General features: G+C 39.1%; 1 protein-coding gene across 1 annotated transcript in view; it reads left to right on the forward strand.

Moving 5' to 3' along the window:
* Positions 1-20,888, forward strand: part of LOC128262196 (insulin gene enhancer protein isl-1) — a 50,726-nt gene that overhangs the window by 12,235 nt on the left and 17,603 nt on the right. Inside the window, exon 2 of the mRNA XM_052996305.1 lies at positions 15,294-15,612. Coding sequence (XP_052852265.1) covers positions 15,474-15,612 — 139 coding nt within the window. The 5' untranslated portion in view covers positions 15,294-15,473. The remainder of the gene's footprint in view (positions 1-15,293; positions 15,613-20,888) is intronic.

Consider the following 20,888-nt stretch of genomic DNA (forward strand, 5'->3'; position numbering starts at 1 on the left):
TTCCTAGACGGGTGATTTATAACTGATTACGCATAGAGAGACACTGACATCAAGACAGGTAGGGAGTCGGAGGCAGGAGACAGGAGGCATTCCACAGCCATGACGCAATGGCCGAGCCAAGACCAAAAGGAATATCGATCCCTGGTCAAACGATCCTCCCCAGGAGCGGCAATGTAATGAAGTGGGTGCGCTCCGCTGACGCCGCCGGCTTATTGCGGTTGACGGTTGACGGCGACGCGGTGGGCGATCATTAAACGCTCGTTCCACGGCCAAATATTGCTGCCTCTCTTTCTTTTACACGGTGAAAAATGTTCTAATGTTCTCAGTCAAAATAAAATTGACTATTATAATATAAAAGATTTAGGAGTTACAACTTCGTTTTTGTATTGCAAAACAAATATTTAAAATATAAAATAAATAATATGAATTACTGAAATACGACTGTAATTAAAGAATGAAATATTACACTTTATTATAAAAATCTTGTATTTAAAAAAATTAGATATTTTGCTATTTTCTTCAGTACCTTAATTAATTTATTAAATCTACAAACAGATCACAATATTTCCCTCTGTGTACTATCCTTTGTCCACTCTCTCGCTGTCTTCTGCTGCTTGTCGCGCCGCATTGATTGTGACCAATAAATACGCAATTGATTTTGGGCTTCTGGTATTGGTATTGCATGGCCATTCTGGGCCGCAGTCTGGAATCTGGAGTCTGGCACTGAATTTGAGGCCAAAATCCAGGTAGGGCAGCGTCGACTCGACTTCTTATCAGTTCGGGACGCGAATTCCTGACGTGCGGACAACCTTAAGCGTTCCTTAAGCACATTAGAGGCCAGCGACGGCGACAGAATCGGAGACGAGATCGGAGCCCGGGGAGGGAACATATATACATATACCTATGTATGGGGACGGATCCGAATCCGAGGTCGCGTCTTTATGATTTATGGCAGACATGAGCGATCGCTGCTGGCAGTCAGTCTCGCACTCTTATCGACAGCTCACTGTAAGCAGCTTAGTGCGTCGCATTTCTCCTGCACTTTAAGTCTGGAGAAAAGTTACCAGTCAGGGACAAAACTTCGTATAGCATTACAAAATACATTTTAAAATGTTTTTTCTTAGTTTCATAATAACATTAAAAATATATATAATTATTAAAAAATACAAAACCATTATTAGAGTTAAGTTTTTAATATAGGATTAAAAAGCCTTCTCTTTAAAGTTACCCAAAAGTTTCCCGTTTAAAATGAAAATTTGCCTCGAAAGATATAAGAAAAACAGCGAAATGGAGTAAGGAAAAACTGTGTATTTTCCTGCGGCTTTTCCGCAAAAGCGTGCATAAATTGTCTGTGGCAACCAGAGGAGCAGGCAACAACATTAGTGACTTGTAAGCGCATATGAATAAATTATTGACAACACACACACACACACAACACACACAGGCGCAGTCGTACAGTGCGTGCAAAAAGCAAAGACTTCTTTTGAAGTCGTTTTTCCCTTTCTGTGGGCGAGTGCCATATGGTGGCTATTTTTGGTGATTAAGCAGATGATACTCGGGACGTATAAAAACCGGGCGCAACAACCAAAAGCCGGCGACCCAAGTCCAAGTTCGTGTGTGCAGCAAAAAGTTCATCGTCATTTCAGGGACTAGGATCATAAATTTACTAACCCCAGACCGAAGGCGAGCCCAACCCAAAAGGGAAACCCCCTTTAACTGCCAGAGTTTAGTTCGAGTGGAGTTTCATTCCGGACTTCGGACTCCGGACACTAAGGCAAATACTAAGGCTTGAAATGGGAATGCGGACACAAACGTAGAAAAACTCAGGCAGAGAGAATCAGTAAGGCACAAACGTGAACTGAAACAAATGCGAGCCCCTGGAAAAGTTAAGACACTTTAATGGCAGTTCTAATGCTTAGCTTCCTGAGGGTTTTCCCATTGCGATGTGTACAAACTTTCTGCAGGGAAAGTGTCTGAGATCGTTTGGCGAACTTGTTCTGAGGATTTGCTCGGTGATTCATAATGAAATGGCTGCGTGTATGCCAGAGAAATATATTTGTTGAAAAGTTTATTGAAATGGGAATAGAATAAAGTGTGTGAGAAAACATTTTGGAAGCACTTTGGCCCAGCGCAGTATTATATTGTTGTGTTTTGGTGGTTTGTAAAAATAAATATGGGCTATTTTCCGTCGATTTCGGTAAACTTAAGATTCTTTTTTGTTACATTTTAATTATTTTAAGTTTCAATGAGATCTCGAAACAATAAAAACTACAATTGAATTGCTCCGGTTTCAGTGGTTAAATTTAGCCAGCTTGTGTTACCTTTTTGAACCAAACGGCAGCTGCCGGCGAAAGATCTCCAGTTTGCAGTCGCTGACATGAGTCATGTATCGATATAACCATATAACGCCACAGTGGTGCACTCCACTTACAAACGGAAAAGATTGAAAGGGGTGTGGGGCCAGGGGAAAAGGCAACCCCTTCTGCTTTTCGAAACAGAAAATTATGAAGTGCCAGCGACAACAACGGGGCCGCCACTTGAAATCCATTAAATATTTGTAGAAACCAATAAAAGCAGAATGCCAATGGAATATGTACGAAAAGTACACATATACAAAAACCACAAAAACGGCAACTGTGCCGCTTGAGAATCGAAGAAGGGGTACTGGCTATGGCTATGGCAATGGGCACGGATTTCGAATCGGACTCGGAGTGAGAGAGGCCACAAGGACCCTTAAAGGATAACACGCGACTGCGCTGAACGGCAGCATCAGTTGTTGGCACTCGGATCTGAAGGATCTCCGAAATCAAAAGTGTGGAAATTTCAGTGTGTTGAAAAGTGTGCCACGAACAGCTGTCACACAACGCGATGTCCTTTGGTCAGTCGATCCCCGAGTCAGCTGCAATCTGGCTACACATGGAATCAAATTACAAGAGGCGCCACATATCTCGATAACTGAAAAATGTCAACACATCGGGTCTACGCCTCATGTTGCAGTATTTTCTCTTTCATTTTCAGCAGATAAATCTATTTATACTGCATTGAAAGGTACCAATAACTTATGCAACATTTTATATTTTAGTGAAGTAATTTCAAACTAAAAACAAAACTTGCAATATAAATTAAATATAGTTTCTAAGAATTTTAAAAGTATTTTCGTTAATTTTTTTTAATTCTCTCATCAAAGAGGAATCTTTGTTTCAATAACAACCGTCAATTTATCAATAAAGCTACTTTGTCAGCCATAAATCAAATTCCATAGATATCAAGATGCTAATGTAATTCACTTACGAATAAAGTGTGCTCCTTTAAAATATTTTTCAAAGCAAAATCGTATCTCATATAATCTGGTCATCAAAAATGTCAACATTTGTTTCATATTGCCACATTTCCCTATAATTTTGCATGACCTAATCTACTTACATCTCCGTGAAATCTTATCAATCAGCTGGCGTCCTCAAATCACAGGGCTCGTGATGATTATTGGGATTAAGATTAAATATTCCCCCGGATTCAATTTGCGGATCACGCAGCGCAAGTTCCTTGTTGCTCACTTTAAGCCACTGACTCGGGGCCATTAATCAAACTATTAGCAGTAAATTTTCGGCCTCCACCCACACAACCACCCCGATACACCCCAGTACACACCCCTTTTTGGAGTGTAAGTGCAAAAAATACTTCGCCACGGATAGGCGGAATATATTTATGGATTCGGGACTACACACTTCGGAACATACGCGATAATCACGATAATGCATCCTGTAATCAACTAATAAGGCTCATCTAGCCGCAAGGACATCCCCCTCCAAAGTGAAACAAAAGTAACCAGGGGGTTGCCTTGAAAATTGAATTTAACGCGCAATATTTTGTGCATTTTCCATGTTAGCTGTCCGGGACTTTGGGATCTTACGGTCTATGGTTCTTGGGGTGCTTGGTGCTTAGTGCTTGCCGAATATGCAATTCATGTGTTTTTCTGTGTACACAAAAGTTGAGAGTGAAATTTATGACTCGATGCGCAGGCTTTTTCCGCCCCTTCGAAATCCAAATAGAGGGGTGCGCGTTGACTGCGGCCAGCCTCAGCAGGATTTTATTGGAAGGGGTTGGGGGATATGGTTATAGTGGGGTTGAAGGTTACGCTATCAGTCCGACACACATGTCACGAAAAGCAAGTTGTAAGTCCAGTAGAGATGCCACCGAATCGATCTCTATCCTGGTTGAGTGAAATATGTTGCGATATTTGATACGCCTTGATCTAGGAATTTTTCAAATTCAAGTCTGTTGTGCCTTCAGAAAGTCAAAGGATTAAGTGGATATTCCGTTATGGAAATAGTGATAATGACAGGGGTTAACAAAAGTAATGTGTAATATAATGCAAATTCGCTTTCATTTTGTTAGATATTTATTTATGAACCCTAAACCATATTAACGGACAAAATATAAACAGAGAAACTTTAAAATACAAAATAACTATTTTGAAACAATTTATTTAAAAATGCAATAGTTACCCGACTTTTTGTTTTATTCAAAATCATTATTAAACTTGTAAAATGTAAATTAAAGCTGTAAAGACAACATATTGATAAGGAGAACCTTTTGATAAAGCTAAAACAAACTAATTTATTTAAATATTTCATATAATTTTCTCGAATGACCTCAGACAATGCTCAATCAAGTTTGATGGGCGATGTCTGTTGGCCAGACACATTTTCACATCTGTTTTCCACGGAGCCAAACACATGCCCCCTATTAGCCGAGAATATCTCCAACAAATGACTTATAAGCCATCAAAAGAAAACTAAATTTGTACCTCCTCTAACCCCTCTGGTCAGTCTACTGCACCGCCTCTGCCATTTTATTTTATTTTATTTTGGTCTTGTCTGGCTTACAATTTACATGAAGTCGGCTGTGTTATCAAAACGAAAATTTGTTCGCCGATAAGGCGTTACAAGCTGCACGAAAAATAAGAAGACCTAGCCGGCTGCAGAAAGAAAAGACGAGAAAAAGAAGAAAAGGGAGGTAGAATCTATTCAAATGAGCGCCAGACGAGAGGCAGAAATTAGGAAAGGTATTAAGATAAAATTGGGCCACAAGAAAGGAAAAACACACGCCCAGTAATGGCGGCTCTGGAGCGGAGGTCCAAGAAATCGTATCACCTGGAAATGGAGAGGTGCGTAGGTCTCAGTCTTCGGTACCGGTACTGGTACTGGTGCCGGGACCTCTGCTTCTTTTCTTCGCCTTTGTGTGCGTGCCGGAGTCTTTCGATTGCATTGGCGCCATGTTTATCTAATTTGGGGACATTTATGCATGGCATTCCGAGCGGTTGTTTATAGGTTCGGTTAAACCTGCACTGATAACACACCATCGACCATCGACCATCGTGGCCGAGTCCCCAGATCTCAGATCCAGTCCCGAAACCCTCTGACTCACCGCAAACAATAAAAACCGAGCCGAACAGAACTCAACTGCGGCAAGGTGAGTTCTCTGAGTCGAGCTCGGGGCTGACAATTAAGCGACCCGACGGCGTCTGGCCTTAAAGGTATATATACATATGCGCAAGTACGTATAAATACACTCAGCAAAATAATCATACAAAAAATTAAATAATAAGCATAGAGCTTGATTAATTTAATTTTAGCCTCGGCGAACATTACCAAGTACAATAGTGATAACTATTTAACTAACTATTTTTTACTAAATATTAAACTAAGATTAATTTTCATAATAAATTTTTCACTATTTCTTAAAAATTCAAGATTTGTTTTTGAATCTTTTTTAATATATTTATCATAAATAATAAGTATTTATTTAAATATGTTTATATAGATATATTTGTATTTGTTGCTTAAAGCTACCATATTCTTCTTTAAGTGCACTCGACTTTTGGTCTGGTTTTTGTTTGAATTTTTATGGAGGTGCGCTGGTGGAGGGAATCGACTCATTTGGCTGCCGCTTATCTTTGGAATGTAACTTAAACTTTAAGGATTATTGCCTACAATAAATTTGCGCGACTCTTTTAAGGCTGAAAGTCAATACGTTGAACAAAACCCCCCAAATGCAGGCTGCCACGCCCCCGCTTTTTGTGCTTGTGTTTCATCATTAGCGCTAATTAAAAGTGTATAAACTTTCACTTTCAGAAAGTTCGGCGGGGGAAGCGATTGTTTGTCTAAATATCCTTTTGGGCTTTTTGGACACGTGCCCAGCTGCTCGATTACCTGGCTGCTAATGAGGAGACGACAGGAAAGAAAAAGGATTCATCGCATATTTCTATGTATCCCCATTTATTCTTCAGAGCCTGCCCCTTCGTCTGTATTTCTGTCCAGTTGGCCCATGATTTATGGCACATACTCTTGACCATTCAATGGTCAGAAGTCATAACACCCACTAAAGCCAAGCCAAGTGGAAGTCTTCGCCTGTCCGAGCACACTTCGATAACTGGCGACTGAAAGTACACTGCCTATAATTTTGGTGTAACTAAAATATCAATATTTATGGTCACTAGTGCCCTTATTAAAAGTAATTTGTACTTGTAGCACTTGAATGAATTTAATACATAATAATGATAATACTAGAGCGAAGATATTTTTTGGATTTTATCTTTAGCAACATCGATAAGTATATATTTTATGTCTTACTTGATATTAAAAAATTAAATCTTTTTTTATTTATTCAATCAATAAACCATAAAAAATTAATCTAATTAAAAGACAAAGTAAGAACGGTGAAATACTTAAATCTTTTCAGAACTTTTATATTAATGACTTTTCGAAAGTAGTTTCTATACATAATACATGATTAAAGGTTAGTTTCCTTATAAAACACATTGTTTTTGGGGTCCCCAATTTTTCGGTCAGTGCCGTGGGGTCGTCGAAATCACAACAGCCGCTGTCTGGCCACGCCCCCTCTTCCGCCTCCCGCTCCAGGATATATGGTTATAAGCGCGAAGCAGCCAAGCATGTACTGATGCGATGACGGCGACACTTTTTCCATGCGGTTGTCAAAAATATATTTTTATTGCCACCAAAATGACAACACTTAGCGCGACTCACCCCTCGTCCCCCGGCCTTAACCCCTGTTCTTTGAGGCAGCTTCCTATTTTGCGGGTGTTGACTGTTCGCTCATTCAAATCTTCCGCTTGATTAGGCGCCAATTCGCACAAAAGCTTTTGAATCTCAAAATGTGGGCGGTACAGCGCTCTGCAATTACGTAATGCGTGTGTGTGTGTGTGTTTGGCTATACTTTGATATAGGGAGGGGTTTGTCTCCTAGGGGTTGCAATTGTTCACGGCTACGGATTTAGCTTCCAGTAAATTTCACCGAATCGTTACATTTGCCTCGCGCATTAAACTTAATGACAATATGGAGTTGATAATACTTGACAATTTTTTACTAGCCCATATGTCAAAGGGTTAAACGCCCCTGACAACTAACCCATCATCATCATCATCATTATACCTTGGAAGGGTTACTCTCATACTAAGCCTAAGCCCTGTGTCCTCGAGGCCCAGTTTATTTTGGGCATTATGTTTTATGATTGCGCCCTCAGACTTTCACATCCTTGGGATCAGCATCTGGCCGAAGTCAGTCCTTATTTATTCCCGCTCCTTGCAGACATCTTTCGGCGTCTACTACTTGTTTTACTGGGTAGCCAAGTTTTGTTAACCAACTTTTTTGCTGTTCTGCTGCCATCTCTTTTTTATGCCCTATAGTCAAACCAGTGGGGCACATTTGTTTTGGGGAAATTATATTTTTAATAAAGCTTTCAAATGGCTTTAAAAATAATGCAATACATCATGTAAACAAACATAAACCGTAAAAAGAAATTTTAATTGACATGTTAGACTATAACCTATGATTTAAATTAAAAAGCCAAGTAATTCAGTTTTAATGGAAATTAATGTATTTTGCTTTAACTATCTAACTGAAAAACTCTTTGGAGTCTTCGGAGTCTTTGGAGTAGAGGAACTTCAAAGTCTTTTATGCCTCATGGCACCATTCTTAACTTGTTCATTGTTATTGCTTTCGCTGTTGTTGCTGCTGTGCACTTTTGTTCACCATTTTTGCCCGACTCCCCGCCCCTTTCCCTTTTCTTCCCCTCTGCGTTCTGCTCCCTTGGCTGTTCACAGTTTTTGCTTTTCCTACTCTGCATAAATTTCCCCTTAAGGATTGTCGCTGCTCACAAACGCACACAGATACAGGCGCAAACACATAGGCAGTGGCAAACAAACACACACAGGCAAACAAAAGCTTCGGTGGCAGGTGCCAACAACAACAACAACAACAGCAACAATGGCAGTAAGAGCAACAAAAAAGGGTAGCAAATGCCAGTGGGCAGGTGGGCAGGTGGACAACCAAAAGGGGTTTGAAAATTAAGGTGGGAGGGGGTTTCCCCAAGTAGACAAGTTGCAGGCAGCGTTTGTTGTGCTTTATCCTTTTATTGTGTTGCCCCCTGACAACAGGAAAAGCGCTTGCCGCCATTTTTAATATGGCGCATAGTCAACACACACACACACACAAATACAATCTCTCATAAATATGCGCTCAAAATATTAGTACGGTGCTTTAGAAAACTTATAGTTTCCCATTTAAAGACAAAGTAAATAATAATAAAGTTTTTAAATGAAGTCAATTAACAAATTCCTTGCAAAAAACCACAGCCCAAAAAATTAACTAGCTAAAATAAAAATCATAATTATTAATAAAGGTAAAATGATAACTTGCATCTAGGAAAATGGCTTTTCACTAATTAGAAAAAGTTTTTGGTAATACCATATAGTACTTCAAGTAATAAAAAATGTATATTTTTTAACATTTTACTAATTTTTTTAAATTGAAACTATAAATTACCACTATTTTTACATTTATTTACTGTATTGCTAAAGAAGTGCTTCTACAAAATTATATATGTCGGATGGAAGTAATGTTCTACTTTTAATTGGCTTGCAATTTTTTTTGGTTGTTTTTCAAAGGGATACTATTATTGAATTTTGACCGCCACTGTGTTTGCACATACACTTGTCTAAAGGTATAAAAACTGTGGCCCTTCACTTGGCCTTTTGCATTCGTCTGTGGCTGCCTTTTTACCTTTCCGACTGTGTGTGTGTGTGTGTTTGGTTGTGTTCTGGGTGCAGGGTGTACACCGCCCACTCACACGGCCCTTCCCCCTTTTTCTCCACTTCTTCCCTACGTATTCTTCTTCGTCCTGCCAGCCTCCTTTTTGTTGGATTTGCATATAAACCACTTGCAAATGTATGCGCGCGCACAAACACACACATACTTTGCTATTTGCATTGCGGCAGTATGAGAGCAACAGAGACGGGAACAAGAGCGAAAGAGAGAGGGCGAGTGAGCTTCACCGTCATATAAATTTTCGATTGATATGCAAACTTAAAAGGAACCGCAAAAATTATGGTCCACTGAGCTGATGCGATGCTCAAGCGGTCGGTGGACCTTCTATTCCAGGACACCCCCAGATGTGAGGGTGTGTGTGTGTTATATGGGTGGGCTTAACGCTCGTGGGTGGATTTTGTAGTTATATGGAGAAAAAGACAACTATAACTCCTCATTTCCAAAAACTTATTTTGTTGATAAAATATTTGGTTGATTTTTAAATTGATTAAAATGAATTTAATTATACCATATGAAATAAGTGTCAAGGATTAATTTTCTGAGACAAAGCCTTAGAATGTTAACCTATTGGAGATTTATTTTAAATATATATTTGAACGGTCACCTTTGGTTACGTTTACAAACAACACGAACGCCTTTGCTTCAGTTATTTTTTATATTGTTTCAATTTCTTAAAATACGAATTATATGTCTATGGCTCCTAATTGTGTTATGGCTTACTGAATATTTACTTGATCCCTTCAATAAATAAATTATGTCCGAAACTAGCAAACACCTCATGCCAGATAGCTTATGTACTGTATTTGTTTGAGTTTCCACATGTGTGCAGCTTGGCCACGTAATAAAAATTCAACAAGCTGTTTGGAAAGGCAGCCACTGTAGCAGCTTACTACCACCCAATCGGGTGCCATTGGGTGGCTTGGGTGGTTTTTCTCGGGTGAGGGTGTATAAAATTTAGAGCTCCAATGCCAGGAAAATCGGGCAACCAACAAATTCGAAGCCCCGAAGCCGACCGCCCAAAACTAAAGCCTCTGCTTAAACATTTAACAAACTGCAGGCCAAAAGCTCGACAGGCCGCGCTTGACTGACAGTTGACTGCGTTGTTCGTTGTTAGGTTGTTCGACTGTTGGGTTGATGGGTTGTTTGGCCTCTTGTTGGTGGCCGGGGCTTTGCATATTCGAATTCTGACGCACAGAGAAAACCGAGAAATGAAATATATTTTCCAATCAAATTGAAATGCAAACATGTGCAACGATTGTGTGGAATTCATGGGCGAGTTGAGCGATAGATAGATGGCTGGCTGGCATGCGGATGCAGCCGAAAATTGGAATTGAAAAAGTCATGATAACAGAAAATTGCACGCTCTGTGACTTTGAATGACAGATGAGTTTTCCTGCGGCTGCAGCAGCCGTAGCAGTCGCAATGACAACAATAAAGCCAGAAACTAAAACAACAAAGCGTTAACAATGAAAATGTCGCGCACGCGTTGGCCAAAAAAACAATGCCAAAATTCGGAGCGGGGAAAAACAAATGACAGCTGCAAAAATGGCAGGCGGAAAATAGCAAAAGCAACAATGACGCCTACAACAACAACACCTACAAACAAAATAGTGTGTGTGGGCGTACAATGCCTGGAAACTTAATTCAAAATCAACAACGGACAACAAAATATGAAATATGAAAATGGCTATGCAGGAAATTGAAATATTAAATACCCTGAATTTAATTAAATGTTTTAATATTGCAACAAAATAATATAATATACTTCTGCCAAAATTTTTCCAAATTTTGAAAACTTTGTTGAGAAATTATAAAAATGTTTCGACTTGTGACATTTTTTTAGAACTTAAGTTCTCTTAAAGATGGAGAACATCTGAAAATGGCGGAAACGGAAGTTGGCTTCGACGAAAGACGTTGACAATAAATGGAAACTAGAGGACCTACGCTCCGCATACAAAACCCCAACCAACCCGAAATAAACTGAACCAAGTTGAACCGTAGGAACTCCTCCACGTAGTGCCGACCTTTGGGTTGCCTTTTTTTATTCCTTCGTTGGCCTAGCTGGCTGAAGGACTGACTGACTAACTGACTGAATGACTGAGGGCCTGACTGACTGACTGGCTGGCCGGGTTGGCTGCTTCCGCTTTTTACGTTCATTGCCTCTGCCACAATTTTAATTTTCCTAATGGATATCGATCCCGGAGTCGTCGTCGCAGCAGCAGCAACTACAACAACAGCAACAACAACCAAACTGGCTGGCAAAAAGGATAATAGACTTCTTTATTGTGCATGCGACTCTATAAAAGTCAACTCCTGGACTTTGTTGTGTGCTCCGCTCCTGTTTCTCTCCTGTTTTCTCTCCTGTTGTGTTCTGTTGCTCATGCGAAAATCGAGGGGGTGGTGGCGAGGGAAACTGGGGGGCGGCGGACACACAAACCAGGCCAGACACAAACACACTCACACACTTTGCACTGAAAAAAATATACAAAATAATATCTATCTAATATTGATTTAGGTATATATTATAAGTTGGTGTTTTAATACATAAATAGATGATCCAAAGGCAATTATCAATGTCTAAAAAATTATTGCTAAAAAACACATTTAATATATTAAATAATGTAAGAATTCAATAAAGATTGATTTTATTTCTGTCTGTGCACTCAAATACACACAGAGGCCTGCATAAATAGTTAAGCAACAACCTCACACAATAAATAATCTGCTACGTCATGCAAAAGGGAAACTCCAATGGAGCTCTTTGAAATGGAGAGAAATGAGGGGGTTCCAAAGAGTTGGCAGACATTTGAAATTAGATTTTACCCGGGCTTAGATGCCCACCCACTCCCATGTAATCCGACCGCAACTACACATGGCAACGTTTATTCGGAATTCCATTTTACATCTGCCCCGGATCCGCCAAAGTGCGAAAATTAAATGAGCCACAAGTCGGAGCGAGAGGACGAAGGATTTCCACACCTCTGTTTGTGTAGGTGTTTTCCTAGTTTTCTGCTTCTATTTGCATAAATTTCTGCCCAGTTTTTTTTTGCCAAATGTTTTTCGGGGATTGAAAATTGCCTAAACCGTCATTTGGCTCCCATTTGTGTTTATGTTTACTTTTTCATTTCAGTTTGAAAATAAACAAAATAGAAATGAAATGATTCGACAGATGATTCTGAAAGATATTGGAAAAAACGAAAGTGAAACTCAAGAAGAGTTCGAGGTTTTTTAATTAGGGTCGTTGAATATGTAAGGATTATTTTGAAGAACTCAATAATTTACATAACATTGCAACATAAGCAATGACTTATATTAGAAGGCAGCTCTAGCATATCGATACTTTAAAAAAGCTACTTGCCTTCAATTTTACTTGTTTACTAAATCTAAGCCATGTTCATATGCTTATCATGTAATTAACTTATAAATTAAAATATATTATTCAAGCTCTAAATGGTTTTGCCATTAAAATAATAAAATACAACGTGTTTATTACCTTGAGTATTATTTCAATATTTCCATAATATAATTAAAATTAATTTTTTGTATCTACCTTGAACAAAAAGCTTTTAATGTTTAATAGACCAGGCAAATACAGTGATAAGTTTGGAGATGAAGTATAAGCAAAGTATAAATCTAATGGTCTCTAATTTACAGCTCAAATTAGTCCATTACTTTGCTATTCAATTGATTTATTTTATTTACTACTTAGTTTACTTATTTTCCTGAAGCAGCATTCCACTTAAACTGACATTTAAAGCCAAGTTTAGCCTGCAACTTGTGCAATTAAACTCAAGAAAGTGGCTGTAAGTTGTCCGTCAGTTAAGATCTGTCTTGAGTTCAAGCAGAAAACAGCATTAAACAATGGCAAAAATACCCATCCGCTCAATTTCAATTAAAATAAACGAAACGAAACGAAACTATTTCAACCAACAAGTTGAACGGTATTCCACCGTATCGATGCGCAGTGGCTTGAGTGACATGTCCTAATTCGTAAGCGTTGACTTTTACCGGCATTTCAATTAACCCAATTAATGGACGGGACCTAATTAAATTTTGAATTCATGTTGCCAGTAAACGCACACCCACACAGCCGCCCGCAGTTGGCCCACACGGATACACACCATCGCAGGCGGACACACAGATATCAGTCAGCTGTTTCTGCTGCCCAGCTGTCGTTCGAGTGCGACGGAGATGGCGCGAAAGCCTCGCCATTGGGGGTGGTGCTGGGGGTGGCAGTGGGTTAAGCGGGGCAGGGGGTGGCCCTGTAACAAGTATGTACTAATGTCGGCGTCTGGCTAACTGAGACACGGCTATGAATGAGTGTCCCGAACGGAGCAAGCGGGCAAACTGAAACTGAAGCTCGATGACCTTGATTATACAACACAGCAGCAGCAGTAGCAGTAGCAGTAGCAGCAGCGCCACCCCCTCAACCATCAACCCCCATACCAGACCCCATTCCCAGCAGGGCCACTCCTTCAAAATACCCTACGTCAAATAAAAATGGCAAAAATAGTGAGCGGGTACCGGCACTCGAAAAAATAATAAGACAAGTTATACTGACCAGATTATTTCCAATCGAAAATTTAAAAATTTCTTATAAATTAAAAACGTAATACTTTTGTAAGACGCACTCTGTTTTTTTTACTATCCTTATTCATTTTGTGTAAAATTTACTACTTAAAAACTGAATGGTACTGATTGATTTTTAATTGAATTTTTTTCTTAAAAAAATGTATTCTGAATTTACATTTAAGAATTAAAGTTATCTTTTGGATTTGCTTAGAATTTAAGATAATTCTTCTATTTCGAAATGAAACTTAAGTGTTTTATGAGACCACAAAAACTTTTTTGAGTGCACCCCAAGAGTCGTAGATGGTAACTGGTAACTGACATTACAACAAATCATCGGCCGGCAAATGTTGGCAACTGGGTGCCAAGTCAACGAACTGCTAACCGCAACACAGACACAGGCGCCCCCCGCCCACCGAAATACGTATAGATTGCCGTATGGGGGGCGTCATTAAAATTGCAACAGGGCCTTGAAGGAGCAACAGAGCCGGAGATTGAAGCGTTACCCGAAAAACCAGAAGACAAAATCAAAAGATCAATAATTATTATGATGTTGCAGCACACCCCAAGAACGAGACGCCTTCAGACCGCAAGAGCCAAGTCAAGACGGGCAGGTGGGACAGGTGAGGGGGTAGCATGAGGGGTTGCCAAAGAGGGAGCGGGACGGGGCGGGGCGGGGCGGGGGTTATAGCCGAAAAGTTCGACAAGCGCATTACAACAATATTCCATGGGGGTAGAAAAAGGGTGAAAACGAGGTAGGTGCGCTTGCTTACAAGTGCAACCATTTTGTAGTACAAACTTCGAAAACCAAAAGCGAAATTGGCAAAACAAAAGGCCAGCAGCGAGTGGAGGACGAGGATGCGGGTCCACCTCCAGCAACTGCTCCTGCTCCTACTTCTGCTCGTATTTCTGCTCCTGACTGCCTCCATTTGTGGATTGTGGATCTCACACAGCTGGAGTCGGTCATGCGCACTTCGCCCAACCGATTGGCCCGCTTCGCCGCCATTTAGAAAAGGCCCTCCGAATCGAAACGAAAGAGACACAACGACTGTGGAACAGGGACAGAGTGCAGCTGAAAAAGCAAAGCAAACTCAGAGAGCGAGTGCGACAAAAACACCTGTTCCTGTTTCGAACTCCCCAGATATATCGTCGGCAATTCGAAAAACAAGACCATCGGAACCGGTTGCAGCTGCATGCGCCCTCGAAAGAGCAGCTAGTCGCACTGCTCTCACCCACAGAATTATGTGGGAGATACATTTCGGGGTGAGTGGCTGGCCGAGGCGAACGTCGAACGGCACGGCAAACGACGACCGGTTTAGTCGTTCAGCAAACTCCGTGCAGTGAGCATGTTTGTACGCCAGAGCCAGACATCGTCGTTGGTCGGTTGTCGTCATCGCCACTATATTGTAGTATAGTATAGCCGTCGTTTCGCGAAAATCCATTGCCTCGTTGCCGTTGCCGTTGCCGTTGCCATTGCCGTCGCCTTTTCGGATGCGTGGAGACGAGACTCTTGAATCCCTCGAACAAAACACGCGTGTGCATAGATCAGATCAGATAAAAATATAAATATATATCGTAAACCCAGTGTTTTGTGCCCAGGATCAAATCGAGTAATTCACGCAAAACTTAATGGAATAAATAACCGTACAAGTGCCTTACCAATATACCCGCTCAATGCCGGAATCCTCTTGAGTCTGGCACGAAAAGCGCTCGCCCTCAAGATCCCTAACCCACAGATATCTCGAGTGTGCTTCGCCGAGTGTCCTGTCAGCCAAATATATGGTAATGGCAGAGATTGGTGGCCATTTGGCTCACCAGCTACCGTTGCACAATCACAACCACAATCAAACTGGATTACAGCCATCGCTGGTGATGAACCATCACCTGGATTTGGATTGTCATGGACACGATGTGATAAGTGAGTACCAAAATCGAGGGCTAGGGTCTTACTTTGCCATTTCGAATGGGGTATATCCTTGAAGAGAGCAGATAATACTCGAGATAGCACGGTCATTTACCAGGGACTTTCTACAACAGAAAAACAAAGGGATGCCTTTCTATAGTTGGCAGATAAATCTTTTGTTTCTTTTAGATACAATTGTATACAACAAATACTATTGTGTATTTGCCCTGGTTTATGTTTCAAACCATTGTGTTTTTCGTACAGTTGGAATGTTTTTATTACTCTCTTAGTTAATTATGATTACTCTTATCCCACTAACAATAACTGAACTACTATTCAGACATTAGAATATCACAAAGCCACAAATAATTTGTGTTTATAAGTTTTGTAAAGGTACTTGCAATTTAATATATTTTTTTAACTTAATCAACAAATTTTCCACAGACCACACATTATTTCCGAGCTCTTAACTATCCATTTCAAATCCAATTAATATCATTACATAGATCAAACATGAGTGTCGAATCATTTACCGCTAATAAAGCTATTTAAAGCAGTTAATGACTTATTTATGGCTATTGTCGTAGTCCCCAAATAAAAATTGGCAAATTAAATTGTCATTAAAAAAGAGTGGAGCCCAGTGTAGTCACTGAATTTTAACTTTCTTGATTCGTAAATTAAAAAAATACACGAGGAAAGCCCGTTTTGGACATAGCCCGTAAAAAGTGTAAAAGCCGTGTTATCCGAAATCATAGTTGTAAACTAGTTTTGGTAATTTATTAAACATTTTTCAAGCGCCGAGATACCAGATATCAAAGACCAAGGTTTAAATTAAGGGTTCCAAGATTAAAGATCTTGAACTGTTAGTCAAGTTTGCTTGTAATGAAGGTTGAAGTTATTTTTATAAGAAAACAATTAAAAAGGTTAGCCACGCGTTGAACTCTTTCTTGCCTTGAATATTTTTCATTTTGCAATTGTGGTCAAGGTTGAAGAACAAACCTTAAATTGAGAAACAAGAGAAATGCCCAGATATATACAAAATTAAAAATGAAGAAATAATAATAAAAATTAATAATCCATAAATAACTTTTAGTACGCAATTCCGTTGTCAAATTGGCCGATCATTTTTGTATATCGAAAGACTTTCTGAAGTTCTATCTTTAAGTACAAATCTTTTTGAGTAACAGACGTTGGCCGACCTATCAGTGCAACTTTTGTAATAGCTTAGACCCAATCTCGACCCGTCATTCGTTGTTGTTGTTGTGTGGCAATAACTTTTAAATTATAGCCGTATTTTATTTTAAGCACACTTTACAAATAATATAAAAGCCAATTAACGGTTGAATGACATTTTAATGTTGAGCAATTAAGCGCGGGCAAGCAATTGCACGAAAAAAAGCGAGCTGAAAATTATCAAAAATGTATCTCATGCGATAATGTGGCAAATTTTTAACTAGACAAATGTTTTGTTAACCAAAAATGCATTTTATGAATTCATAAACCAAGAGTGTCATTAAAAAATGCTGACTGGTGTGACAGGAAAAGGAACATATTTTATTCAAATTTTATTTCGTATGCTAAATTGTGACAAATGTTTTGGCTGACAGTTGTCTAACCAAACGGACGACCGCAAAACACAAAAAATCCAAAAATAAAAAAAAAAAAATGCGCAAAAAAGAGGAAAACATGAAAAATCATAATCATAAGCACAAACACAAACACAATGGTTCGGGGAATATTGAATTATAAATGAAGCAGGATAATGTAATATATGCATTTGTACCAAAATGCGAAACATTTAAATTGCAATCAAATTTTGTAATTGTAATTTAAATTCAAATTAGTTGTCGGCCGTGAAACGCTGCTAAATATTTAATGGCTGAAAACTTTTCCCAAAGTTTTTCTCTCTATCTGTGTGCTTAGTTGCTGTGTGTGTGTGAGTTAACTGACAAAACTTTAAGTTAGAGTTTTTGTAGTTTCAAGTTGATATTTAAAATGAAAACAATTTTTGTAGTTTTTGTTTTCCCTTCTAGTATCTCCCACCTCCTCTCTCTTTTGTTAGTCCACTCAGTTCCGAGGCGAGTTTTGTTTGTTTGTTGATTTTTTGAGCGCTGTAAACATTTTAATGAGTTTTCCATGTCACAGGCCCAGGCATCCAGTCAACATGTCGTTGCTAACTTCTCAAGTAGTCGTTAAATTAATTAAATATAGTAGGAACAAAAAGAAATCCCCAACTGAAGTATCAGAGCTTTTGTTTACTCTCTGTGCTCTATAGGAAATTAAATAGTAAATCGTTGCATACATCAGGGCGTTGAACTAGTTTCAGTTTTTCATGTTCGCGGTGGCCATAAAATTGTACAACTTTATGTTGAAGACCATAAAAAATTGACAATTATTTGCGGCCATAAAAACCAAACGATTTTTGTTTTTATTGTTTACCAATTAGCTAAAAATTTGAATAAAAACAGTGGGGGGAGCATGGATTTTTGCCTTCTACATGCTCCCTAAACTAATTTATATAAATTCCATTTAAATTGCTCGTCAGCCCAACTTATCGTATGTTAATTTGTATTTTTGATGAATAAACAGAAGAATGAAAACAAAAGCCTTTCGAAAGTTAATTGTGAAAAATTGATTGGGCAAATGTTTAGCCAATGCACAAAAAAAGTTGAAATAATTTTTGGAATAATTTGTAAAGTGTCAATCGTGGGCCACATAAGGTTAAGTTGTCTGCGAACGGTCGAAGAGAATGGAACCGAGCTCTCAGATGAGGCTGGTTAGCTAGCCATAGATCACCGATCTCTTGTTTATTTATAGAGTTGCCGAAACGTCAGTGAAAGGAAATGATGTTTCGTATACGTAACGAGATTCGGTTTAGAGTGCCATAAAATTAATTATATGACCATTTTAAACGGACTTCGATCGCATTTTTATGGAATTTGGTATTGATTTTGTGTAGTATTTTAGTAGTTTTGTAGTAGAAATTGATTGAATATTTGTCGGAATAGTCATAGCCTTAGTTTTGTTTTTTATCAGAAAATTTTAAAATTTCAATAAATTTATATTGAAATTTGCGAAGAATATTAGTGCTAGATACATTTTTTTACTAATTAAAAGAAATATTTAAAATGCTAATAAGCTTTGATGCATAAGAAATATTTTATACATAATTTATTTTATCAAATTAATCTATATTTATAAACATGCTTCAGTTCAAGTTTAGCTTGAAATATAGCAAAAACCTTTTTCAAAAAATAATTTGGCTTTGGTGACGTCAGAAGAGAGGGCCACACCCATTAGTTTGCCAATGGCAGACACACGTTATCTATATTTTACGAGTTCCTATCCAAATTCCTGTTGTCCCTGGCTGACATTTTGTTGCCTTCCCGTTTCCGGTGAGTTTTATTTCGGAATCCCTGCCGCTGCTTGGGGTGTGATAAAGTTATTTAGGCGCAATCCATAAATTCCCGGGCTGAGCCCAAAGACCCAAAAAGGCAGAGCAGAGCAGACAGAAACGTAAATCCCAAAGCTTATCTGATTTTGCACTTCAGTCCCCGGCACTAGATCAATATGTTATGTTATGGCCGGAATTTTGGCCCGTACCTGAGATTTCGGACCCAAGACAGCTGTGCGCCTGCGCCCTGTGTCACCTCCAGTCCCCCGTCCTTCATATACCCATTCCCATTCCCATATCCAAAACCCATTCCCATTCCCATTGGCAGCCTCGTTTGAAATCTGTGTCTGTGTGCCACACAGCCTGGTCTAGAAGACAGTTGGCAGATATCAAAATAACTCCCAGCCTCCGACCAGGTACATGCCCATCTCGGTTTGGAGTTTTGCCTTTTCTGCATTAATTAACAGCTCGCTGAGTTGAGAAATTAGAGAATTATGCCTGGAATTTCCGTTCGCAGATGAGCCAAATAAAAACAGCTTTATTGGAGGTCTGATTAGCTGATTAGCCAAGATACGAGTCTAAGAAAGACGAGTGAATTCTTAAAATAAAAATACTGAATGTTAATATTTTATGAAATCAAATCAATATAAAATGTGCTAAATATTTTTGAATTTTAATTAATATTTAACCAAAATCTAAAATCGTAATAATAATTTAAAATAATATATGTAGCAACATGTTTAACTCTTACTATATATATTTGCAATACAGTTTTGCAAAGTGTTAATTCCTTTTGATGCACTTTAAAAACACTTATGTAAATTAAGATTAAAATTGGTTTTAAAAAACTAGTGATTACATTTTGGCTGACCCCAAAAACATGGTCTTAAACTTATGTTTTTATGAGCACTTTAAGGAAAATGATATTTCGCAACTTTAAGTATCGATGCGATTGCCAAAGCCGCGACCTGATTAAAGTACTCACTCTGAAAATGCTCTTCATTTAATGCAAAATATTCCTTTACGTGTTATTTTTGGCTGAAATGTTTTTAAAGTTGAAGCTCTCTAACCTAATTAATGCATTTCAAGGTATTCTTAAAGCCCCCTGCGATGCTCCATGGAATTGGGCATATTAAAGCAGCCGCCAGCCTATTAAAGTGCAATTAAAATTTTTTTTAAATTCTCCGTGTTCTTTTTTTGTTTTTTTTTCTCTCACATTTTTTTTTTTAAAGTTCATTCAAGGTGTCAGCAGCTTGTCAAGGTGAGTAGCAGCGGCTACTGTTTACCCGGCCGGAGAAAAAATATTAAATTTCAACTGGGGAAATCGCCGAGAGAACCCAGGAGGGAGAAACCAGAGAAGCGGAGAACTGATAAATGTGCAGGCCAAAAATTAGTTGGGAGTTAACCAAACAGAAAATAAAAGAACAACTGACGAGCCACGCCCGTTTATCGCGTGAGGCTCGGGGAAAACAGGAGGAGCCGGAGCCGGGAAATTAAATGCGGGAAATGCGGGGGAAAACTCGTGCCTCTCTCCAGGCGCTCATTAAGAGTGGCGAGCGTTTTGCATTTCCCGCTGGGATTTTCGGTGGAGCACCCGCTGCGCCAAATGACACCTGGCCAAACACATATACGTATGTATATATATTTATATATAGAAGGGATATATACATCCCTGAGTGTGTGGCAGCTCAGGTGCAACCGGGATACTATATATCCCCCGTGTGGCATTTTGGCGTGTTGCATGCAATGCGGTGGCCACTTTAATGGCGTCGTTTTTAAAGCTTTATTCTGGCTGAACCCATGCCCAAGCCCACTCTAGCCGCCGCCTTTATGAGTGTCACTTTTATAACCCTTGTTTTAATGACTAATTAAGCATGAAAGACAATAAAAAGTGCCT

The sequence above is a fragment of the Drosophila gunungcola genome, unplaced genomic scaffold (assembly GCF_025200985.1).
Source record: "Drosophila gunungcola strain Sukarami unplaced genomic scaffold, Dgunungcola_SK_2 000001F, whole genome shotgun sequence".
In the NCBI taxonomy this organism is placed as follows: domain Eukaryota; kingdom Metazoa; phylum Arthropoda; class Insecta; order Diptera; family Drosophilidae; genus Drosophila; species Drosophila gunungcola.